Source organism: Giraffa tippelskirchi, chromosome 3 (genome assembly GCF_054371585.1).
Source record: "Giraffa tippelskirchi isolate mGirTip1 chromosome 3, T2T-mGirTip1v1.2.pri, whole genome shotgun sequence".
NCBI classification, from domain to species: Eukaryota; Metazoa; Chordata; class Mammalia; order Artiodactyla; family Giraffidae; genus Giraffa; species Giraffa tippelskirchi.
Window position 1 is genome coordinate 149056083 of NC_137277.1, and position 26775 is coordinate 149082857.

The 26775-nt window shown below is 42.6% G+C and overlaps 1 protein-coding gene across 1 annotated transcript in view; it reads left to right on the forward strand.

Moving 5' to 3' along the window:
• Positions 1-26775, forward strand: part of KIAA2012 (KIAA2012 ortholog) — a 120365-nt gene that overhangs the window by 40091 nt on the left and 53499 nt on the right. The window contains 2 exon segments of the mRNA XM_081581929.1: positions 8187-8255; positions 17152-17228. Coding sequence (XP_081438055.1) covers positions 8187-8255; positions 17152-17228 — 146 coding nt within the window.

Here is a 26775-nt window from a genome sequence, read left to right on the forward strand (position 1 = left end):
AGACTTGAGCTGGAATTTGACCCTCTTGGTCATGTTGAGATATTGCAACACTTAGAAAATTCAAAGGCTTAAGAAAGGAAATTTTAACTTGGAAGGATACAAGTCAAAACATTGGATATTCACTTCAAGTTGCTTACCCTTGATTCAAATCCTTCATTTATTCTCCTAGTCACAATGGCAGCAATAGAAGTTTTCTTTCAGAAGATCTTTTATTGAGCTCTTTATTGCAAGAAGTTCAAGGATGTCTGTGCCCATGATTCAGTATGGGACTCCAAGCCCCATGCAAATTTAATTCTTCACCTCTTTCAGAGTTTTCAGTTAACACTTTCTCTTGTCCTAAATGGATTTTCACCCCCAAATCATGTCTTGATTTTTGGTCATTTAATTAGCATCTTTCTCTCTTGCAGCTCTTTCTTGGTGTGGTGGTTTTAAAATATGTCTACAAATTCTTTGACACTTGTTTCTTCAAAAGGGGGAGCCCAATTTTCCTCCCTTTGAGTGTGGGCTGGACATAGAGGCTCATTTCTGATAAACTGAAGTTGTAGTGTGTGACTTCTGAGACATGAACTACCATGAGAGGAGATGCTCATGCCCCAGTGAAACCTCTAGATGACTGCATCCCTGGTTGACACTGTGGTGAAGCCTCACAAGAGACTGTACCAGAATCACAGCCTAAGACTTTCCCAGATTCTCATAGCAACTGCTGCTGGTACTGCTGCTAAGTTGCTTCAGTCGTGTCCGACTCTGCAACCCCGTAGACAGCAGGCCACCAGGCTCCCCCGTCTCTGGGATTCTCCAGGCAAGAACACTTGAGTGGGTTGCCATTTTCTTCTCCAATGCATGAAAGTGAAAAATGAAAGTGAAGTCGCTCAGTCGTGTCTGACTCTTAGTGACCCCATGGACTGCAGCCTACCAGGCTCCTCCATCCATGGGATTTTCAGGCAAGAGTACTGGAGTGGGTTGCCATTGCCTTCTCCCATAGCAATTGTGTGAGATATAATAAAGGCTACTATATCACTAGATATAGTAACTCACTAGATTTGGGGATAATTTGTTTTCATAATAGATTATATACTGGTGCTATTTCCTGATGGTCTACAATTTGGTAAACAGAAAGAAGGGTCCAAGAATATCCCAGTTACTCTCAAAACACTGATTATTTGAAGGCAAACATATGCAAAGTGGTTGACTTTCTCTGTCTTCTCCCCATTTGTCCTTTGTGATAAGGTTGGTTGTAGGGACTCATGGATAAAAGGATCCTTCCACATTGGTGGGATATTTGACAAAATGTGCTTTTCCTTGAGTAGCCTATCTCTTAGCAGCTGTTGCTTTAGCAAAGATGCCTGGAGATTTGAAAGTGGGGAAGTCCATTAGATGAGACAGCATGAGGAAGATGAAAGAACTCTGGACTAAATGTCCAAAGTCTTGGGTTTTATCTGCAGCTCTACCACCCTGATTTCTGTGATCACTGCAAATGAATTCACTGCTTTGGCACTCAGCTTCTCCGTATGGAAAAAGAGGAACTGGAATTCAATCCAGTTCTCCCAGGGTATGTCCCATAGAAATTCAAGTCCTCAGAAGGTTAGCAGGCATTCTGTTTTAAAAAAAAAAAATTCTGAGACTAAACAAGTTGGAAACCAGTGGGCCAAAGTGAAGCAGATTCCTCCCTGCAGGAGCCTCTACTATGTTAATATGGGTTATGGCTCCTCAAGATGAGAATATGCAGTGTTTCCCAAACTTATTTGACCACTGAATTCTTTCTTGTTTGAGTAAAGCGTCATGCGCATCTAACTAGTTTTTGGAACACACTTTGGAAAATACTAAACTGATGATTTCTAAGGTTCTTTCCAGCTATAATTCTGTATATTAGTAAATAACCCCCTTTCCCAAGGAGACTCTCTCCATAAAGGAGTTCTGTTGTCTGAATCCTGAAGCAGGATATCAGCTATTCAATAATTCATGACTGTTCTTGTTTTCATTTTCCAAACCTCAATTCTGAATCCACAATCCTTCCATCTCCATGTAAAAAGGAAGGTGGAGGAAACCTGGGTGGCATTAAGGCCCTTTTGCCCAGTCAGTGTTTGTTAATAAGCAATCATGTTGGTGGATTTAGCAGATTTCAGATGTTCAAATAAAGGAAAACAAGGTTGGATATGATCATTTGGCACCCAACAGTTCCTTCCAGGGCACCTTCCTGTACTCCAGAGGCTGGTAGGCTGAAAACCACATTTCCCAGATAACCTTTGCAGTGAGGGAGGCTGAATGCAAATTGTGTGTGTGTGTTAGTTGCTCAGTCATGTCTGACTCTTTGCAACTCCATGGAATGTAGGTCACCAGGCTCCTCTGTCCATGGAATTCTCCAGGCAGGAATACTGGAATGGGTTGCCATTCCCTTCTCCAGGGAATCTTCCTGACCCAGGGATCAAACCCACGTCTCCCACATTTCAGGCTGATTCTTTACATCTGAGCCACCAGGGAAGCCCTGAATGCAAATTAGGTTCTGCCAAATAGATGCACTTGCATGAGGCTTGTGGAGAAGGCACTGGCGACCCACTCCAGTACTCTTGCCTGGAAAATCCCAGGGACAGAGGAGCCTAGTGGGCTGCCGTCTATGGGATCGCACAGAGTCGGACACGACTGACACGACTTAGCAGCAGCAGTAGCATGAGGCTTGAAGGGCAGAAATGAGGCAGAGGCGCTTTAGCTACTTAACAGTGGCAAGCCAGCTCATGAAGACTTGGTATTAAGAGGCAGCTGCTGCAGCAACTTTGGAAACACCAAGTTTTCTGTAGGAGCTTCGTTTCCTCTTAAAATACCTTGGTGGTTTCTGTTCTCTACTGAGTCCTGACCCATATACTCTCCTCCCCTTGCAGAAATTATGGGCAGTTCCCAGGAGGCCCAGTGTGGGGCTAATTTGGGTCTGTCCCATGGACCACAGGGCAGTGATCACTGGGTTTGTTAGGACTTCAGAGAGAAGCGGGGTTCCTTCCCTCACCGCAGTGAACCCAGCACAGCTTCAGCAGCCCACGCTAGGCGATGTTCTGCTGGCCACCTGCAGAGAGCCACTGAAAACCACTGGGCGGTCTCCTCTCCTTTGACAGGAACCTCTCATGCTTTCTCTAAGTACAAAGACTCCCTTCCCTCGTATTTGGCTGAAAATGTGATATTATCACCACTTTATGCCTTCCAGAGAAGAAAAATATTAAAAATAATAGTTCTTTCTGAATCTGCTGGAAATTCTTTTTTTTTTAAGGAGAAATTCAATATGAAGTGTTGAAGAATACTTAATTCCTCTTTATTTTTTGCATATGTACTTATATTTTTCTTTCAGAGCCTGCAAGGCTGTAAATTCTACTCCCCTCACAATTTTTCAGAGAACCTTAGAATTGAGAGGGAACGTAGGCATCATGTTCATCAGCGTGTAATTAGGGGAAGCATTTTATCAAACAGATTTTTCTGGGGATGCCTATAGATAAAACAGGTAGAAGCAGAGCTGCCTGGCTAAAGTGAAGGTGGCCTGACTGTGCGCCCACCTCCACAACTTTTTCAGAGCCCAGCTAATTCTTTCCCTCCTAAAATGATTCCTGGCCTTGGGGTCTGTGCAGAGCCACTAGCACTATGAGACTACAATTGAAAACTCATTTTATGGAAGGGAAACCAAGGCCCAGAGAGGTATAGCAACTTGCTGAAAGTCACACAGATTCTACGTGACAAATCTAAGGCTCAAGCCTATATCTTCCTGCAACAACTTAGGCCAAAGCTCTTCTCCCTAAAACTTATTGCCTCTAGTTTCTAGGCTTTAAGGACTAGCTGAAGTCCCATCTTCACTGCACCACCTCACCTGACCACCGAAGCCCACACTGACTGCTACTGTCTTAGGTTCTACTAATTATTACTACATGGGTCTCTCACCAGGCATTCCCTCACTTTTTTATCTTTTTTACTTTTTTTCTTCATTCTCCTCTGAGATTTAAAATTCCTGTAGATACATCCCCCACATCTACTTCTGAATACACCAGAGAACACCATAGGTACTCCCAGAACACTATCCATACATATTGATTGAAACTGAGTAGCAAAGATTTTATCTGTTCCCCAATATATATTTTTCCACTATTCCTATTATTTTTAGAATCTCCTACCATGAAGTTGGCTTCCCTGGTGGCTCAGATAGTAAAACATCTGCCTGCAATGTGGTTGACCCAGGTTTGATCCCTGGGTTGGGACGATCCCCTGGAGAAAGAAATGGCAACCTACTCCAGTACCCTTGCCTGGAAAATTCCATGGACAGAGGAGCCTGGTAGAGTTGGACACGACTGAGTGAATTCACTTCACTTTCACCATGAAGTTTAATTGAACACATGGCTGCCTGGTTAGAAATTATATTTCCCAGCCTCCTTTGCAGCCATGTATGACAGGTGTGGCTGATGAAATGTGAACAGAAGTAATGTGTACAACTTCTGGGTCATCTCCTTAAAAAGGAACCACTGCCCTCCTCCTCTCTTCCTCCTTTTCTTCCTCCTCTTTCCCCTTGGACTTGGCTGTAGTGGTGAAGGAACTTCAAACACGTGGAAAAGGGCAGTACTCTAGGAAATGATGAAGCCAAAAGATATAAGGAACCACAATGCCCGGATAACTTCATGGAGCAGAGCCACCCCGGTCTACCCACCTCCCTCAGGACTCTTACCTGGAAAAAAAAAAAATGTTTATCTTGTTGAACCTCTTTGTTACAGCAGCTTGTGTATGTGCTCAGTCACATCCTAATCTTTGCAACCCCATGGAATTAGCCCACCAGGCTCATCCATCCATGGAATTTCCCAGGCAGGCATACTGGAGTGGGTTGCCATTTGCTCCTCCCGGGGATCTAACCAATGTCTCTTGCATCTCCTGCATTGGCAGGCAGATTCTTTAACACTGTGCCACCTGGGGAGCCTACAGCATTTCAGCACGTTCCTTAATATAATGCAACAATGACAATACCTGCCATCCTTGTTTGCTTTGCTTTGTGATAACCAAACCAGATCATACATGCAGTACATCTTGTAAAGTATTAAGTAAAATTCCAATATAAAATGTCACTGGACCTAAAACAGAAAAGACACATTACATTGTGTCTGACTCCTCTATCAATGGACAGGACGCCTACCATGTTCAAGGGACAGAAAAAGATGTTAATACCAAGAGCAGACATCCTCAGGCATCTATGTCATCTCATTCCATCATCCCAATAATCCGATGAAGGGAGTATTTTCATTCACCTCACAGGTGAGGAAACTGAAACACAAGGTTAACCCCCTTGTGCACATTAATCACCCCTGGGGAGCAGCTCAGCATAATTGTTCCCAGGCCCGTCTGTTCCAGAAACGGTGCTCTTCTCTTTCCACTGCCCAGGGCTCAGCACCAGGCCCTGTGGCTGCTGCCTTCAAAGACCTCACAGCCCACATGAAAACAGATTCACAAGCAACTGACTCTTCCACAAGGCAGAATGAGGTGAGCGTAGTAACAGAGGCCTAAACAACAGGATGTAGGAGCCTTGGTGGAAGGTGTGATGGATTCTAACCAGGGGGATGAGAAAGGATTTTTGCAGAGGAATTTCCATTTGCACTGACCTTTAAGAAACTGATAGAAGTAGATAAACAAAGAAGAAAGACATGACCCACCGAGGAACCAGCATGAACCAAAGAGATAGGAAAGTAGAGTCCATACGGGAAATGATGAGTGGCCTGTAAGAAGGCCCTGTGGGGCAGGGGTAGGGGGTTTATGTGGGGAGACAGGGCTGAAAGGCAGGCCAAGACCAGGCCAGGGAAGACCTTGTGCAGCAGAAAAGAGCTGAAATGCTGCTTTTTAGGCAACAAGAAACCACAGATGCCTGAGGAGGGATGTCAGGAACAGGGGTGCCAGCAGCAGCAGGAGAAAAGGCCAAGTGCTCAGACGACTACAGAACCATCCAGACAGCAGCTGCCAGGGACCTGGATGGCAGGCAGTGGGCAGACATAGCAGACGTGGCAAGGGGACGGCCCCCAGGGCCACCAGCCACATGTGGGGAGGGTCACTGACACATTGAATCTGAGAAGCTAGTGACAAGCCTGTGTAGAGTCTCTTCATAAAATTGGCTACAATTCTCATCTCCCAGGTAGCACTAGTGGTAAAATACTTGCCTGCTAATTCAGGAGACTTCAAAGACTTGGATTTGATCCCCGGGTTGGGAAGAGCCCCTGGAGGAGGGCATGGCAACCCACTCCAGTACTCTTGCCTGGAGAATCCCCTTGGAGAGAGAAGCCTAGTGGGAGACAAGTCCATGGGGTCGCAACGGGTCAGACACGACCGAAGCGACTTAGCACATCCTCATGTCCAATTTTCTACTCAAACTACCATTTTTCTGTTTTCACTTTCAGTTAAGAGAATTACTTTGGGGCTGGGGGAGATGCACATGTATCTTGTGTGCTATAATTAAGGTAAAACAAAAATCAAGACCTTGGAGCCCGAGTCTCCCCATGGGGACATACATAGGACCACAGTCCTTTCCCGTGTGGCCCTCAGTTCCCAGAGCTCCCTTGATTTAAAGTCAAACTCCCACCAACATGCATAAAAAATAAATTCCACAGTAAAAATAAACTGCCTCTCCGCTTGTCATGCACTGTGGCTGTTTTCAGGCGTATGTGCTCTGGGGGAACTGGTTGAGCATCCCTACAGAAGACTGGTAAATAACAAGAGTTCTAAGGAAAGCCCTGATGGCAGATTCCCTGGAGCTGTGAGTGAGGAAGGGGCAAGCCATGATGGAGAGTGTTTGTATAACCCTCCTGCACCCTCTCACCCTGACACACATTGAGCTTTCTCTTTCATGATTGTTTTAGCCTCTTTTTCCCTTCCAACCACCGACCACTCAATTCTTTGAGGGAAAATTAACATTCATTATGCAATTTATCTCTCTCTTTTTAATCCAGCGTGCCTGTCTCCAAGGTCCCTACTCAATAATTAATGTTTGTTCTCATTTCCCATTCTCCAAAGCATCTATTCTTGAACTATAGGGTCAACAATTAACACTAATTATGGCTTTTTCTCTCTCCAGTGTTGCCTCTCAGAATCCCAAGTTGCCCTGCTCAGCCTAGGATATGTGTGTGCTTGTGGCTGCATACGTGCAATGCCAGGGTGGGAAAGCACTAAGGAGCAGGCTTTTCCAAGCCCCACCATGGTTTAGCAAATCAGCAAAACCAAACATTCTTTTCTGGCAATGTCTCTGGTATATGTATAATCAGTAATGAGACGATGAAGCATATAAATACAAACATGTATAGGGAAATGAGTTGGGGCGGGGGAGTTAGATAGGTCTCAAAATCTTTTTCAGATGTATTTGATTCTCTGTGGCCTTTTTCCTCCCTATTTCTATCTTTCTGATATCTCACACCTTTGTCTCTCTGACAAACAGACACACACACACACACACACACACACACACACACACACACACACAGTTCTCATTAAAAGACCCATTTCAGATCCACTCAGCTGATCTCCTTGCTATCTGTTACCTCTCCCCTAACTGCCTTTCTCTGGCCTGTTATCCTAATCCTCTTCAGCCATTATTTTAACTAGTTTTCATTTTGACTGACAAGGGCAGCTAGGAGAATATTTCTCATCCAGAGTGACTCTGAAGAGATTGCAAAAAAAATTCATCAGGGCTGTACAAAAGCCTGTCTTTCTGGCTGGAATCAGATGGGCTAGAAGCCCTCCTGTCTCCCTGGTCCAACCCTTGAATTTGGCTACAGCTGGAGGCGGGGGCTCCTCACGCTTGTCTGTCATCCCCCCATCACTGTCCGCACTGGGGCCCCCACGGCACATCTGCTGTTCAGATCTGGGCATCTCCTCACAGCGGGTGTCAGGAGTTAACTGTTTCATGTTCTTGTTCTGTCGCAGGTTCACCTCTCCGAATTTACACGTCACAGCACCTACAGGGTTTCACCCTCAACACCTCAAATAAAAATATTATTATTTCTTCCATGCTTTTTAAATCCTAGATCAGCCTTCCCTCAATGATGGCATCTAAGGGTTTTCAAAACTATTTAATTCATTAGGAGACCTAGGCATCAAGCCATCCCACTGTGTTTTCCCCTGTCTTGGGGTAAGGAAAATTGCTTTTTTGCAAGACTCTTTTCATAGACTCAGGTAAAACCCTTATTGTTTTTTAGCCTATGCATCTGTCAGTTCAAATGCCTGCCACGGAGAGGAGGAATCTAGTATTCAACATCTACTAAAAGGTAAGATTTTCCCCTAAAGAGTCACTTCTACTTCTCCTCTGTGTTATTGGACTCATATACATTTTATTTCATACCCAGACCTCCAGAAGCACACAGTTTCTCCCCAAATATAGCAGTAAGTAGGAAATAAATTCCTTTCATAGAAAGTCTGAGAAATACAACATCCTCTAGAGTTACTCATGGGCCGTCATGGTGCTGTGGTCTGAGTGTAAATATTAGCGGAGAAGAAAAGTCAGACCAAATGCCTGTGCTGAGCTGGCCCCCAAAGGAGAATTTGCACACATGTCCTATGGGTTTGTCAGACCAAACGCTGCACAGTTCACATTATAACGAGGTGAGTATTGCCTCCCAGGGGTGGGCATGGTTCAAACTGGACATCCACAAACTAAAAAACTATCCAGAAAAGGCTCTCTGGCTCATGTTCTAAATGCAGGAGTGAGGTCAGTTCTGCCTCTTCCATGCTTCCTTTTCCATTTCGTTTCCCCTGTGGAGAAATAAGCAAAAACTGGGAGTGTAGGTTTGACTTTGAAGCTCATCTTCCAGCTGCTGCGACTGCTGCTTCTGCATCAAACCGGGGGGAAGGATGATTATGTAAAGATTTTCCTCTCACTCCTAAAAATAGTCTTTGATTAATAGAGAAATGTGTGTGGTCTTCCTCACTGCTTATTTTGGGACAGGCAGTGATGAATCCTGCATGAGAGACCTGCTATAGCAACAGGAAGTGAGGCCACAGATAGAGGGCTGGAGCCAGATGGGTGGAAGGCACTGGTTTTCTAGAGACTGCAAAACTAGAAGGAGAAAAGCACTGTCACATGCTTGCCAGTGTCAAAATCTATAAGCAGAGGAACACCAGAGAGCCCGGCATTAGTCCTCTCACCATTCTCCTTGGGTGGACATCCTGATCATGGTGGGAAGAGTGCCAGGGTCAGTTCTGTTCATTCTTACTTGTTGGGTTGGAATTGGGCCAAAGCAGCTCTTCATAGGAGCCCTCCAGGGAAGGATGATGACGATGAAGATGATAACTACCATCACTATCTATCTTCCACATGCCAAACACTGTGATGAATGTTTCACATTCATTAGATCACTTCATCCTCATAGCAATGAGAAGAGGTAAATTCTGTCATTGTCCTCACTTTTCATCTAAGACAAGGTGGCTCAGAGAGGTGAAGTGACTAACCCAAGGTCATACACCTAACTGGTGAAGCTGGGATCTGAACCATAGGAACCTGTATTTTTAAGACTATGCATGGTTAGTGGTGACGTCACTCTAAACAGGCATGTTTCCCAGACTTACAGATACAGAGAACAGACTTGTGGTTGCCAAGGGGGAGCAGGGGTAGGGAAAGGAAGGATTGGGAGTTTGGGATTAGCAGAGGGAAACTATTGTATAGAGAATGGATAAACAACAAGGTCCTACTGTATAGCACAGGGTACTATATTCAGTATTCTGTGATAAACCATAATAGAAAAGAATATCTGTGTATGTACATACACACATATATAATCTCTTTACTGTAAGGTAGAATTAACAACATTGTAAATCAACTATACTTAAATAAAATGTAAAATAGAATAGACAGGTATGTTTCCACCTAACATACAAGAGTTTAGGAAGTTCCTGACTTAATAATGATTCACACTAATAAATGATTTCTGTTGCACATCCTTTTCACCTTTCAATGACCCTTACTCAGCATCAGACACTTTTTTGCAGATAACACCAAAAATGATTTACAACTTTTAGAGATATAGAAAGAAGTTGAAACAAAGTCAGAACAGTTTGGGAGAACCAAACTCCCAAGATAGATTATCAAGCCAGATAAGCCTGTTTACAGGGTAGCTCTCCATATCAAAAATATTCTTCCTAATATGGCTGAAAATGGTACAGTTTCACTTCATTCTACTGTTAAAATCTCACTAATAATAGATTCACTTTGAACTCCGAAGTAGTCTCTTAAAAGGTTGATACTTCTGAGAAGCTAACAGTCATTCACACTTTAGTAAAAATGTGTTTAATCAGGTAACTGTCCTCTCACAACCTGGTGAGAACAGCTGCCCTGAGGGAATAAAAATTCTGATGGGGTGGAAACAAAGTTGGAGTATTTGGGAATAAGTGGAACTTTAAGAGTTGAAACATTCCTGGTAGTTGTGGTACATTGGAGGGCTTGGATGAACAGGAAAATATTAGCTAAATGGAAAAAGAGACTAGAGAAGAAAAGTATAGGAAGGGAAATGGTAAAGTGCCAAAGACAAACCTGAGCTATTTCAGAAGTGCCCCATGGCAAGCTTTGTATCCAGGGGAAGGAAAGAAAACTTTTAATTCCTTCTCTTCTCTATTCCTAGTAACTGAAAGACCTTAGGCTAATGCAAATCTCTTTCTCATTTCCAAGCTTTTGAACACACTGTTCCCTTTGCCTGGAGCATAATTCCTCATCTCCTTCTGACTTTTGTTTAATTGTGACAAAATACACATGAAATAAAATTTGCCACCTTAACAGTTTTTAAGTGTACAGTTCAGTAGTGTTCGGTAGACTCACATAGTGTAACCAGTCTCCAGAACTCTTTTTATCTTGCAAAACTGAAAGTCTATCCCCATTAAATGACAACTCCCATTCCGATGGGACTACCCATAGAAGCATAGAGTACCTGCTTCAGGGCTTAGAATAGAGGAAACTTATTTGTTCCCCTGATTTGCTGAAAGACCTTAACAAAAAATTCTTAAATCTCTTTAAGCCTAACACTCCCCATTTGTTTTTAAGAAAATGGATGCAATACTACTCTGAAAATACCAGATACCCACTGGGATTGAGTTTAAAGAGCAATTTAAAACATCTATTCATTGGAATCTATAGAGCTTTAACAACTTTTTGTTTTCTTGGCCATTTGGTCTTAAGGAATAGTTTTTGTGATAATTGTTCCACATATAGATGTAGTTTTGATGTGTTTGTGGGAGGAGGTAAACTCCACGTCCTTCTTTTCTGCCATCTAGATCTCTGCCCCAAGGAATATTTTCAGATAAAAATGATAGGATTTTTTAAAATTATATAGATGACAGACTTTAGTTATTTGTGTACTTGAAGGACAGTTTTGACTATTTGCAAATGACTTCAGAAGTCAGGGACACATACAATCTATCATTTTACAGAGGTAAGAAGTCAAATTACAGATATGGCCAGGCTAAGAGATAGAAGCTAGCGAGTACACTAAAGCAATCTCAGCCTTGTGGTCTATATTCATTGTAACATCTGCAGGAGCTCTTGTGAAATTAAGTTTTTTTAAAGAAGAACACTGTTTGCTTGTTTGGGGCTGTACTGGGTCTTCGTTGCTGCCCACGGGCCTTCTCTAGTTGTGATGAGCTGGGGTTACTCTTCACTGTGGTACACAGGCTTCTCATTGAGTGGCTTCTTTTGTTGCCAAGCACATCTTCTAGGCTTCAATAGTTGTAGCATGTAGGCTTTAATTGGGGTTCTCAGGTTCTAGAGCACAGGCTCAATAATTGTGGCATATGGGCTTAGTTGCTCCGGGGCATATGAAATCTTCCGAGACCAGGAATCAAATCTGTGTCCCCTACATTGGCAGGTGAATTCTTACCCATTATACCACCAGGGAAGTTCTTGATTTTTTTTTAACGGCCCTAAAAAGTATACCAACTGCTGTGACTGGTAATGGAATTAAGAGAAAGTGAAGTGGTCTAACAATTTGATGATTCTCTGTCAAAAAATAGTTTTATAACTTATTCAAACCCTATATATCTATCAACTCATTAAGAGTCTGAAGAGCTCCCTCTCTTTTTTAATTTTTAGTTTAGTTTTACTGAGGATGTGATGCACACTAGGAGTATTCACAAATCTAAGGATTCTTGGGATACTCAGAAAGTATCCTTTCTATAGTAGCAGGATCCACTCTCCATTAAGTGTATGACATGCATGAGGGATCAGGGCCTTGCTCAAGCAGTGAAGTCATGCTTAGCACAATGCACTTTAAGGCTGGTATGGATTTCAAGATGTCTGTGTGTGTGTGCGTGTGTGTCTGTGTGTGTATCAGCTATAATAAAGTTAAGAATATTAAGTTTTGTCCTGTCAGAGTGATAAAAAATGATAACTTTTATTAATTAGTGATCCATAAATACTGTTTTCTGTTTCATCACTCTCCAGACATTGTGTTACCTTCTCATAAGAAAGAACATAAAGAAGCATGAGATTTTCTTAAGGATTTTTTTTCTACTGGTTTCTCTCTTGCTTCTTTCACACATCTCCCTATGGCCTGAGGATTTACATTTGCGGTCATCTTCATTCCTAGAAATTCCTCATTTGAAAATTAATGAAGACACCAGCATCAGAACATGTCCAATGGAAAGAATTAGTGCATCTGTTTTACGGGACACATAAAGATTGCTCATTCATTCATCCAACAAACACTAATAGACCATCTACTAATGCCAAATAATGTGCTGGGCATAAGAAAAGGGTTGAGAGATAAAGTCAATGCCTTAAAGTCATCCAGACTAGTGGAGTGTGCTCAGAGCACATGGGAAAGTACAGGCTAACTCAGTCTGGAGGTTAAGAAGGCTGAGTTTCTAAGGATATAGATAGGAACTAGCCATATCAAAGATGAAAGAATGCACCAGGAAAAGGGACCATAAGAAGGTTAGAAAGCATGGTGGCATGGGAGAAATGTAAGTAGCTTGTAGTGCCTGGACCTCAGGGTACATTTAAGAGAGGAAGTGGCAAGAAATGCAGCTGGTGGGGTAGACAGGAGCAGATCATGAAGGCTCATAGGTAGCAACTAAAGAATACATCCTAAAGGCTGTGAGACCCTGTTTACACACAAACTAACATAACCAGGTTTTTGTTTTAGAGAAATGATTCTCCCAACTATGTAGACAATGGATTGAGCAGGGTAAGACCAGAGATCTACACTTGCTTGAGAGCAAGTGTCCAAGGACAGTATTTTCCGCAGAATATTGAACCGAATTGATTGGCCACTCTGTATGTAGCTCCACCTTCAGCCTCTGCTTTGAATTCCCTTCTCCCATGCCATCTTCTACCACAAGTATCTTTATTAGTCGTATGATGTATGTCAATTGGAGGATTTCTAGTGTAGTTGATACTACACGACTTGAATTTCACTTTGTCTTCCATCTGGGGCTTGGTAAACTGCCATGCACCTTTGGACCTCTCCATAAAAAGTAATTTATGAACTTTTGAGAGAAGTTGGTATTCCCAAAGCTAGACCCTTGAGACTGAGTTAGCCTTGGTCTAAGAAGATATAAGTAAGTTAAAAAAGTTATTTCAAATTGGAAGAAAAATAATGTCCTTGCATTTAACTAGACATTTCCATATTTAAATCCAGACTGACTCATATCTTCTAGATCTGTCTACTTGGCTCCTTTAATAGAGCTCCCTGGGGTATGTCTTTAGGCTGGAGACTTTCACAGGTCTTAAGCAACTGTTTGATATGCCCATCTCATCCTCCTCCTCACCCAGGAAGATTAAAAGTAAAAATGTGTAGCATAAACAAGACCTTAAATCTTGTTCCAAGAATTTGATAATGACAATACCAAAAGGCCATCTTGGGTCTTGATCTCTTGCATTAAACAAACAGGTTCAAGATTTATTATAACACAACAAAAGCTCTACAGGTCATAGGCATCTTGAGTCATATCATATAAAATAAAGTATTTTTAGATACTATTCTTAAGGAAAGGTCAGCAGGGCTATGTAAAGGGGCCAGTATTATCCTTCCTTTTATGGTTTCGTTTCTACTGGAAAGAATTTTTTTTAACAATCTGGAATTTGCCTTTGCATTTTCCATTTTTGACCAAAAACACAAAACCATGAAGGTACGAAGGCTGACTTTTAAGCCTCCTCCCACTGGTTTCTGCTACAAGTCCACATGCAAAGCTGTGGGAAGGCAAAAGTACTTTCTGAGATCTGTTTGGCATTGGATACATCCCCTCAATGATGAACTACTGCAAGTTATGGGGGCAGTTCCATGAGTGAACATTAGCGGTCAAAGGGTACTCACGGCTCAGAAACAACATGGTGGGAAAAGACGCTATGCATAATTTAAGAGGCTCCCGCCAGCACTTTTGATAGCTCCTGCCCTTGTACCCACCAAGCGTTTGACCCCTTTGGAGCCTGCAGGTCTGACATTCTCTCACAAGTGCTGACACACAACGGGGAAGGAATCAGGTGGCCCACTCTGCCTGATAAGGTGACTTCAGTCTCTATTTTGATATCAGATGAGCATCCTATACCAAGAGAAATAAGTATTCTGAAACAATCAGAATAAATACAGCCATGTTTCATTTTTATTTAAAACAATAAACAACAACTTGGGAATTAAACGTGGCCAACATACGTTGAACAGCAACAACAATAACATAGGTTGAAATTGCAGGAAATTTTTAATATATTTCTATTTGTAATTGAAGGATAATTGCTTTACAATATGGTGTTGGTTTCTGCCACACATCAACATGAATCAGGCCTACGTATACATATGTCCAGGGCTTCCCAGTAAAGAACCCGCCTGCCAATACAGTAGACATAAGAGACATGAGTTCGATCCCTGGATCAGGAAGATCCCCTGGAGGAGGACATGGCAACCCACTCCAGTATGCTTGCATGGAGCATCCCCATGGACAGAGAAGCCTGGCAGGCTATCCTCCATAAGGTGGCAAAGAGTCGGACATGACTGAGCAACTAACACTTTCACTCACTTTCATCTGTTTTACCTGTGGTAGTATATAGTATATATTTCCATTCTACTCTCGAAATTGAGAGAAATTTTAAGGCACCTATATTGCATGCTAGTATCAGATGCTCTTTGCTGCTTTTCAAGTTTTGAGTGTTTGCTGAAGGATCGCATGATTTGAAGAAGGCAGAAGAGGTTTGAGATGAGACCCCACCTAGTAAGGGTCATCTCTGAAATTGCTCGATTATCTGGCAGGAATGCTATCTCCTTGCTAAAAGCCTGCAGCTAGATTAATGCTAGCATTTGAAAATCTACTTGGGCCCGATGGTGGGCAGCAGGGGAAGGAATGTGTTTTTTGTTTATCTCTTTAGTGGCAGAAATGGTCATCACAAAAAAACTCTGAGCTCTCAGTTTCAGGCAGACCTGGAAGTTGCATAGTCTGTGATCTGAATGTACACACCAGCTCAGGAATAATGGGAAAGAACTGGGCCTGTGTTCACAGCCAGTTGCCTGCAATGGTTGATGGGTTAGTCAGTTTCTTCAGCTTGATAAGAGGGGCAGATCCTGCCACATGGTTCAGAGAGGAAGTATTACCACCCCCATTGCTCTATCTCCCAGGAATGCAATTTGAGTTGTGTCTCCTCCTTGACAGCTTGGACCTCAGTAAATTACCAGGGTCTTGACCCAAGAGATGGAGAAGTCTTAAGCAATTTTTCAGTCTCCTATCTAAAAACGTGTTTACATTTCTTGAACTCTGGCTGACTGATTCATTCTCCTGGTGTTGCAAGAACTTTCCTTATGCATTAGAATTTATAAGTTTCTTTTCTAAGAGACTCATGGTTCCTTCCAAGCCACGGTCAAGTGAACCTCATCACAAGGCAATTTTGTTGAGCTGGATTTGTCCAGAGGATGGATCAGGGCCAAGCAGCTGTGATATGGCAAGATCAAGTGAGGCTAACAAGAGGAGGCGTGAGGTGGAGGGGAAAAGTAGGAGATACTAAGTCAGGAGGTCTGGGTTCAAGTTCTGGTGTGGCGCTCTTTCAAGGTACGGCCTTGAGCCAATCACATGAAATCACTCTCTGGGCCTCAGTTTCCCCAGTTATCTCAAATAACAAATGTTTTCAATCTGTGCACAAGCCATTTTCCAGCAAGATAGAACAGCTGAGAAACAACAGAAAAAGGAAAGTCAGCCCACAAGGAAAGAGTAGAGGCTTCAGGTCAAAGAGGCAAAGATACAGAATTGCATACGGCCAGACTCTTCACAGAACTACTTAGGAGTAGCAAGTATGTAAAGAACTTTGTGTTGGACACTAGTCCAGTACAAGAGACTAAAATCCTTGTCAGAGGAGCCATGCACTTAGCTGAATCTGTTCCTCAAATAAACATTCCTTTACAGACATGAAATTTACTTTCTTAGGGGAAAAAAAGAAAAACAAAATAAATCCTATCCTCTAGCAGCATGAAGTTTGAGTCAGGCAGTCTTGGACTCAAATCCTTACTCAAAACCTCACTAGTTGCACACCCTTGGGTGGGTTAATCTTTCGAGCCTCAGCTTCCACACCTATAGAGAGAGAGTATGACAGCACAACCATAGAGGAGAGTTGTGAAGGTTACACGCCAGCCCCATCTGGTTGTCCGTATGTGCCTGCTTCCGGGTGAGTGGCAAGATTTCTGTTAGTCCCCTCCCACCAGCCCCGTTTTGACCTTTGCCTTTGTTTGCTTATGTTTCCACCTCTCCTATTGCCCCTCCACATAATGAGGAAAAGGGAAGGCTCTGATCTCTCTATCTGGAAGGTTGCAGAAGCATTTTCTTACTTCAGTGAAGTAGGATCATACAAAATTTATATTCAATAGTATCAGCAGATTTTTTTCCATCAATATTTCCTTTTTAATTTCAGCTTTATCTGAATTTTAGTAGCACAAAGAATTTACTTTTGTTCTTTTAAAGAGCAACCAAAACAAGAAAAATAGAAATCTGAATATAAGGTCTGTAACACTTTATTAAATGGAGCATTTAGATTGTGCCTATAGAGGTTACATGTGTTATTTGGTAAGTAAATATGAATGCCATAAGGATGTGTGTGTTTATAGTCTTACACATATGAACTAGGTGTGCATGTGTATGGTATATATAAAAATTCATGAGACCTATATCTGACAACCTTGACCCTTTTCTCTCTGATTTTCATAATAGTAAACACTGAATCCAGAAGAGATCTTCATATGAATCTTAATGAGACCTCATCTTTGACTCAAAAGCCAGAGAACCAGGTACAGTATTGATTCTGCATGAGCAAGTGATTGGGAGTCGGGACTTTGAGGTTCTTGTCCCTGCTTGCTGTGTGACCCTGGATGAGATTCTTCACCTCTCTGGGCCTCATTTGCTTCATCAATTAAATGAGACAAGTAGACTATAAAATCACAGAGGTTCCTTAACTCATAGACTTGGAATGTCTTAACTCAACTTGGACTGTTTTGTCTGGCTCTTCGTAAGTGCGAATAAGCTGAATAGGCCTTTCCCTGACTTCTGCAAAGTCAAAAGGGAACAGGGAAACACAGAAAGGCATCCTCCATGGAGGCAGTGGGGACTAAGACTTTGTGCCAATGGACCTGTTTTTTTCTACTCTAATTCTCATTCCTAATGGGGACAGAAAAAATAGCAACTAAGAAAAAAATGCAAGGAGACTGTGAAGAAAGGAGAAAAATGCTTTATCTGGTGGATTAAAAATATTTATTAGTGATTCGAGGACATATGTTCACAACTATTTATAAATTGGTTCCTTCAATTAAAGATTTGAAGCTGGCACTGCCTTGAGATTCACTCTAGAGAGACAACTCGGTATTTCCTAGAGCTTTGTGGGTCTCAGCAGACACAGCACAGCCCAGGGCTCTCCCTGCTAAGTGACAGCAGTGGAGGCGGGGGGTGGGGGGGGTGCTGGTGGTTGAGAGATGAACCAACATGGCCTCTATTTCTCCCTTATCTCCAACTTCCTGGCTTTCTCCTCTTCCCTCACACTCATTAAAAAACAGTAATAATAAAAGTAGCTTTGTTTCCCTGTGTGTGCCTAGTTGGTTCTGAGGAAGGACCTGAACTCTCGCTGTTAGGACCCCAGGCCTGGGTCAGGCCTCCCCTGTGCTGAAACACAACTGAGTTGACCCTTCCTGCTACTGAGGAGCCACACAACCAACATTTGCATTTTTTTTAATGTGCCTGCTTTGAAGATACGCTTTATATGGAGTGTGGAAGGTTTTCTTTTTCAAGAGAGGCTGTGACTGAGGAAAATACACTGTATTTCACTAATTCCACAACTCCAGAGGCCTTGCAAATACTTCATGTACTCCAAATTCACACAGCCCTGTCGTTATATTCCAGAAGACCTCATATCACCTGCAATAAGAGTGGCTCAGCCATGTCAAATTAAATCCTAGACTGAATTATTAACCTTGCAGCCAGAAAGAGGCACACCAGACCCAGGGTCTTCAACTCTAATCCTGGGTTTCCCCTGTGAGGCTCTGGCAAACCCACTCACTCTGAGACTTGCCCACACCCCTGCTTTGTGAAAGGACGGGAGTTGTTCCCACCAGAGCCTGTTGGTTTGTTCAAGTTGCAGTAGTCCTACTTCCTTGAGAAGTAGTTCCAGAAAGGAAAGCCATCAACGAAATGTCTAGGATGTCTCACCAGCCTCCAAACCCAGAGAAAATGGGGGTAGGGTTTGGGAGGGGGAGGTGCCTTCCATGCCTTCCTCACCCCCTTACTTCTTGAGGCTAATGGCTCTTTATTAGATTAATCACTGACTTCAACTTTAACTACTTCCTCAACCTACTCCATGTAAATAGCTAATTTCATGTTTACTATAAAGCATCTGGAAAGAATTTAGAAACAAATTTCTGCCCAGCAGATTTCAGTTATGTACCTTGATGGGCCACTGACAAACACATAGTCGATTCCTTCTACTGTCGCCTTCCCTCTCTGAAGCAGGCTAGGATATCACACAAAATTGATCTTTATCAGCACCAGCAGTTTCTGCTCTTCTTTCCTTTCCATGAATCCCCACTCCCACTCCCGACTCCCCCCCCCCGACCCCGCCCCTTCCCACCACTGGAATCTGACCATATTAGGAGTTCAGTCACATAAGATACTTTCACTTTTTTATCAGTGTGCTGAGAGGAGGGGGAAAAAACCCAAAGGTGGAATCTTTTGGCATCACCGTGCTTTAAATGAGAAGTCACACACCTCGATTTGGAAAACAATTTCTGACGGGTGGGTGAGAAAGACAGCCAGACAGCGCTTTGCAGGACGTGCCTGAGTTCCTGGATTTACCCGGTTCTGGAGACTGCCTCTGGTTCCCCCTAGTGGTTGGATTGTAAAACCTCCGCTGTGCGTTTCCGAAGAGGCGGTGGACGCTGTGAGGATGAGAAGGAGGCAGAGTGCTCTTGCCTCCAGCACACAGGATGGCAGACCGTGGGCTCGCACCTGAGGCACCTCTTCCGCACCTGGCCGAGAATCGGGGCTTGGCGGTAAATCCATAAATAGAGATGAGTAGCAACCGACATCAACAACTTCCTAGGAGTTGAAGGAGGGGGTTTAGTTGGGTAAAGAGCGGGGAAGAAACCTACAAGGGGAAATTCGGAGGTGAGAAATGAAAAAAAAGAAAAAGGAGACAAGCAGACATGTTTCAACTCCAAGCTCCCATTTCCTCTTTCAAATGAGCTGCTTCCCCACTGTGAACAGAATCAAGTATTTATGAAGGCATTTTTTGCATATTATTAGCTGCATGTGGAACATTCCCAGTTCTGAAGACCTAAAGGTATGGTGCCCTTTTTTTTAATGCAGGTCCTTCAAACTCCTCACAGAATTTGGTATTCTTCTTCACATGTATTTTCCTTTCTGCCTTGTGGCTCCTCCTAAGGCATTTCATTTGATTAAGGGAAATTAGTTCCTGGGATACCGTCAGAAACGAAGCACTGCTCTTACCTCGGTGGCTGACCTCAATCACCAGAGAAAATTTTCCTCTTCCTCAGGGCCTCTCTATGTAAAAGGCCAAAGGTTGGGTGAGGAGAGCAGAACCTAGAAAGATTATTAAAAGTGTAAATTAAAATTCTATAAGGAAGGGTTAACATATCTACCTTGAGAGGGGAGAAAGTAAAACTTTCTTTAAAAAGTAAGAAAAATCATTATAATTGCAGTAACTACAACAGCATTGCTATCTATGCTTGGTAAAGATCACATTGTTTTTTAAAAGAAAAACAATGGGCTTCTCTGGTGGTCTACTGGTTAAGAATCCGCCTGCCAATGCGGGGGACACAGTTTCGACCCCTGGTCCCAGAAGATCCCACATGCCATGGAGCATATAAGCATGTGAGCCCCAGCTACTGAAGCCTGAATGCCCTAGAGCCTGCGCTCCACAACAAGAGAAGCTGCCACAATGAGAGAAGCCTGAGAACCGCAACTAAAGAGTAGCTCCGGAAAATCTGTGTGCAGCAACAAAGACCCAGAGCAGCCAAAAAAAATAAGTAAATCTTTTTTAAAAATAAGAAGAAAACAAAGCCAATTATAAGAATAAGCAAAAGACATAAATAATTCATATCAAAAATGATAGTAATAGAAAACAAATATGGAAACAATATTCATTTCTGAGTAGCAATTTAAATTCAAATTGAGGCAAACTGGAGGTACAATTTTATATCTGAGATATGTGCCACCTCTCACCTTTTTTTAATGGTAACACCCAGTACTGTTGAGTTTTTGGCAAAACTGGTGCACTTATACACTTCTGGTGGGTTGTAATTTGATTCAAACCACTTGTAAGGAAAAATGACAATATAACTTGTATAACATGAAAAAATATTCATACCCATTGATTCAGTATTTCTGACTTTTAGAGATTTATCCTAAGGGAATAATTCAGCAGGGGAAAAAAAAATAGAGTGAGGATGTCCTAGAGAAAAACTGGAAACAATCAGAGAAACGATTCAGTTAATTGTGAGGGGTTTAATTCCGGCATTTAAAAAAATGATGCTTGTTCATCCTAGAAATGTGATTTAGTACAAAGGGTTTAACACAGGGTTTCTCAGCTTTAGCACTTTGAGCCAGATAGTCTTTGTTGTGGGGAGCTTTCCTGGGCATCGTAGGATGTTGAGCAGCACCCTTAGCCTCCACCCACTAGATGCCAGTAGCACAACCCGCTCTTCCATGACAGTCTTTGCCAAATGGCCCCATGGAAGGTGAAAATTACACACACCCCAGCCCCAACTCCACGTTGAGAACTACCAATTTCATTTTAAAAGTGGAAATCAAAGTGATGTCAACTCTGACTGCAACTATATAAAAAAAAATTACTGTATCTATAAAGACTTGCAAATAATACATGCAAAAGAGCACAGTCATACTTGTTTGAAATTATGAATATGTTGGGTTGAGTTTTTTTGTTTTTATTTTATCTTCCAAGTTTTTTATTGTTTTTCTTTCTTTTCTATTTTTTCAAAATTCCCACTGTAAGGAGGAAAACTGGGACTATGAGCAGAGCTGGTTTGATGCAAGCCTAGCTTAAAATGATCAGGAGTCACAGTAAACAGCAAATATACAGCAAGTGAAACAAGGGTCAACACCGTAGTGACATTATTAACTACTGTTAGTTGAAGTTATTTAACATTAATTAGGTTTTCATTAGATCTTAGATAGGACCATCAGAATTCTCCTCTTAAGGATCTCAAGCCCTTGTTGGCATTTTATCCCTCTGATCCTAGACTTTGGGGAGGCAACGAATTCACCTATTTTTCTGAAAAGTCTGGATCTCAAAGTATCAAACTGTAATCCAGATCCATCTTTTTAAGCTGGGGTCTAGACAGGCCCTGAGCCCACTGATTTGTGGAGTTGTCAGGGCAGAAAGATTTTCAGTAAAAAAGTATCAGAGTAGAAGCTCAAACTTAATAAATCTAATAAGATTCTCCAAGAATCACTGTGTCTCTGTTTAAAATAAGAAAGAAACCATCTCACCAGTTTTGACATTGTCTGTTCTCTCCCTTTGTTAGGGAGACAAACATCCTTTCTCACTTGCTTTATCTTGGGTTTTGTTGTGTTGCTTTGTGGGGATTAGAACTTTGGTAGTATCCTAAAAATCCTGTTAAACAAGAATTATGTCTCTTTTTCCCATTTCACAAAGCCACTTCTATTTCGACCTATACTGTCTTCTTGAGTTCAGATTTCATGAATGTACAACAGTATAAATTCATATTTGATCCTGTGTGTCCTAAATTTACCTCTTTCAGATTTCAAAGAGCAGCCTGTAATTCTAGCGCACTAAGGATTTAGGTTGAATAAACCTATGTTTACCCCATCTGCTTCCTTGGTGGTTTCACAGATGGTGTTCATATCCCCTTTCAGCCTTCCTCTTTCAGGAGGAAAAAAGAACACCTGTAGACACACTAAGTTTTTGTGCAAGGGTACAAAGGTAACCTTTTGTTTCAGTGTCCTTCTGAACCATAGCCTGCCTTTTGTTGAACTTTTTAGCTGTCATCTTAGAGAACAAGCTACTACTCTTTAAAGACAGACATTTTTTTTGTATCCTGCTCTACTCACCCTAGCATCTCACATGTTTAGGACAGTTCTTGGCATATGCTACCTCCTCAAAAAAAGAAAAATTGACAAATAAATCTCTTACTGACATTAAAGTCCATGTCCTAGATGGGAAAAGCCTCTAAATGGGATTCAGAGATTGCAGGTTTTTTAATACTTATTTATGTATTTTATTTGGCTTTGGCTGTACCAGGTCTTAGTTGCAGCATTTGGGATCTTCCATCTTTCATTGTGGCATGCAGGATCTTTAGTTACAGCATGCAAATTCTTTTAGTTGCAGCGTGTGAGATCTAGTTCCCCAACCAGGGATCAAACCCAGGCCCCTACCATTGGAGGCTCTGAGTCTTAGCCACTGGACCACCAGGGACGTCCCAGATTGTACTTGTTTTATTTCCAAGGAAATGATATGGAAGTTCAGCTGCCATTTCTCTAACAACTCACACCATCTCAGAATACTTCCTGCTGTTGGTTGCCATGATTTGGCATTTCACACTCTGAAAACTTTTGGTCTTGTGCACATCAGAGATATCACTAGGCATACTTCTTAGAGTCTTTTTGAGGCTGAGAAGTGAGACTGGACCTAGCAGGAATGCCTGTGAGAATTAACCATCTGCATCTCCCCATCCAGAAAAGTACCCTTTATTGCTCACCTTCTGTTTCTCATTTCTGATGGCATGGCACAGCATTTCCGGAGCTCCGTGCTCTTCCTCCCCACCCCAGCCAGCCCCTCTCTTTTCCCTCCTGCTTTCTTTCTCCCTGGTTTTGTAAATAGCTTTGGTTAGGAAACTTGATTCAAAGGGTTTTGTGTTTTTTGTTTTTTAAAATCTAAGCAAACGTCATCTTCTAATTCAGTCTTACCCACAGGATTACTTTGTCAGCCCAAAAACTCTGTTGAAAATGTAAGGATAATTTACTGAGAGGGATTTGTTTTTAATTACCAAACTGAGGCTTTTGTTTGTTGAATTTTCACTGCAGCTATTATTTATTCCAGCAATTCTGTATTTATTGATATGTTGGCTACTAGTTCTGACCAGACACAATATGTGTCTGATTTTCTTTTTTATTTTTATTATGGAAAATTTCAAATGCAGGCAAAAGTAGAGAGAACAGTGTAATGAACCTCCATGTACCTATCATGCCTGCATGCATTCGTGCTTAGTCATATCCAAATCTTTGCTACCCCATGGACTATAGCCTACCCAGCTCCACTGTGCATGGAGTTTTCCAGGCAAGAATACTAGAGTGGGTTTCCATTTCCTACTCCAATGTACCTGTCATAACCTTCAACAATTATCTCTCTGTTATCAAGAGAGTCTTTTTAAATGGTCATAGCAGCCAGTGTTTTTGAGGTTTACTATGTGCAGGGTTTAGGATTATCTCCCTTAATCCTTACAACAGCCCTATAAGATAGGTGCAGTTATTGTCCCATTTTACAGATGAGGAAACAGATATCACGACAGACAGAGCCCCATTTAACACACAACCTGCAGTTGCCAAAAGGCCTACTGGTTTGGAAATCCCTCAAAGCTACTTTTGATGCTTGGACAGCAAGGAGATCAAACCAGTCAATCCTAAAGGAAATCAACCCTGAATACTCATTGGAGGGACTGATGCTGAAGCTGAAGCTCCAGTACTTTGGCCACTTGATGTGAAGAGCTGACTCATTGGAAAAGACCCTGATGCTGGGAAAGATTGAAGGTGGAAGGAGAAGGGGACAACAGAGGATGAGGTTGTTGGATGGCATCACCAACTCAATGGACATGAGTTTGAGCACACTCTGGGAGATGGTGAAGGACAGGGAAGCCTGGCGTGCTGCAGTCCATGGGGTCACAAAGAGTTGGACACAACTTATCGACTCAACAACAACAAAGCTGATTTTTGATCCCAGCTTCTTCTGTACTGACTGTGATTTCAGGGAAGATATTTAACCTCTCTGAGGCTCGATTTCCTCATCTATAAAGGAAAATGACAGATCTTCCTGGTGGCTGGGTGGTTAAGACTCTGTGCTTCCAATGCAGGGGGCGCGGATTTGATCCCTGATAGGGGAACTAAGATTCCATATTCTGCACAGCGCAGCAAAAAAAAAAAAAAAAAAATTAAAGGACAGTGATAGTTCCCTCATGGGGTCGTGACAAGGATTAGATGAAACAACATATGGAAAAGAATTAGCACAATGTTGTCACTAGGCAATCCTGGTAAATTACAATAGTAATTATTACTCTAGGCCCTTGTTCTCTGCTTGAAAACTGCTATAAAGCTGAATTTGGAGCTTGTAAGCAATCTAAGTATTCACATATGGAAAAGGAGAAGTTTGAATGGCAGGAATAACTTAAAGGACTATGAGTCAATCTACCTATGGCTTACCCACTCCACCCACCTTCAACCCCCAAGACCAGACACCTCCCACCCTGCAAGAATCCTCCATACCATCTGGAATTTTTTGTTTCATTCCTTTATGTAATCCTACCTGTTGCACTTCCCTTTGGGTTTCTCCTATCTCATTGTGGATTGCTATTTAATTGTTCTCCCCTCTGCACTTAAGGGAGCACAGCAGAATGCCAGGGGAAAGGGGAAGCAGAGATTTTGTAGATGGGTGAGGGATCCTGTATCCAGCAGTGCCCCAACTCCCCCAGAAGGTGGCTGCCCAGAAACATTGAGAGGTCAGAGGTCAGGAGGGCAGTGGAGGGGAAGGGGGCAGGAAAGAAAAGGAAGGCTGTTTTTCTCTTCTCCCAGCCCTGTGCTGTACCAGCGTTACCAGACTAGTGCAGCTCCTCAGCCCAGCTAAATTATGGGTTAAATAAGTTTTTAATGGACCCACGTGGGAATCAAAGCACCACAGGTAACATTTCTTTTTTAGTGAAAGTCTCATTTTTTACAATGAAATCAGTTTGCAAGTTGAGATCCCCTGTCTCCCAGCTGCCAGGTTGGAAAAGACACACCACAGTCAACGTAACACAGAAGGCACACAGTTGGGGGTTAAAGTTTGGGGTTAGAAAGAGCTAGGGACTTGTTCAGATTGCCTGCCCCACAACCCTCCACCTCCCACCTCCCCATCTAAGTCTAAAATAGAATGTGTCATGTCTCAAATACAGGCAGAGTTCCAGCCTGAATGTGGCCAGACATCCCCTTACAAAAAAAGCTAGTTTCCATCTCCCTTGGGGCAGAAGAGATCACTATTTTGACTTAAATTTTTTCTCCTCCAGCTCCTGCTAAGCCAGATAAACAATGATTCTGTTGTGTCAACAAAGCACTTAATTAAACTGAGGACAGTATCAATTAGAACACCCGGATAAGATTTTCTTCCAGATAGTTGAAGCCTTGGAATTCAAGTGTCCTGCATTTCATTATTCCAAAGCTCCTTGAGAACACTGAGGTAGGGAATCTGAGGCACAGAAAGCTTAACGAGTTGACAAAAGTCACCACAAGTCTCTCCCAAAAACTAAACCTAAAGATTGCTGTGTTCCTCTTCCTGGTCTAATGTTTACTAGCTATCAGGCTAATTTGTAAATGCTTGTGTGCTCAGTTGTGTCCAACTCTTTGAAACCCCATGGAGCCTGCCAGGCTCCTCTGTCCACAGAATTTTCCAGGTAAAAATACTGGAGGAGGTTGCCATTTCCTACTCCAGGGGATCTTCCCAAAAGGGATCGAACCCGAGTCTCTTGTGTTTCCTGCATGGGCAGGTGGATTTCTTTTTTTTACCGCTGTACCACCTGGGAAGCCCTGTAAATGCTCAGGAAGATGCAAAAATCTCCTTCCATAGAAGTGAGGATAAAGTGAATGAAGACAGGCAGGGAACAAGAAAGCTCTTCTCTGGCCTCCAACAAAAGTGTACCTCCACCACGCCTCCTTGTGGAGAACTCCTAAAACACTGTCCACTCGGACCGTTTCCCCAGCACAAATTGCCTTGAGAATGTAAAAAGAGGGCCAGGATGTCCAGTGGCCAAGATGAGTGGGATGAACACAGGTGTCAGGCACATGGACCACTGAGCAGACTTGTGGTGGGTGGAACCACGCTGTCCATTTGGGGTCCCATGTGCTCCTCAGAAAGAGGCTGTGCAGGCAGACAGGGTTGTTTAGGGGCTTTGGGGGCAGGGGTCTGGCCACACACCATGTGGGATCTTTGTTCCCCAACCAGGAATCGAACCCTCACCCCCTGCAGTGGAAGTGCAGAGTCTTAACCATTGGACCACCACCAGGGACGTCTCACAGGCCAGGTTGTTGAATTGAGATCCTGGTGTTTCC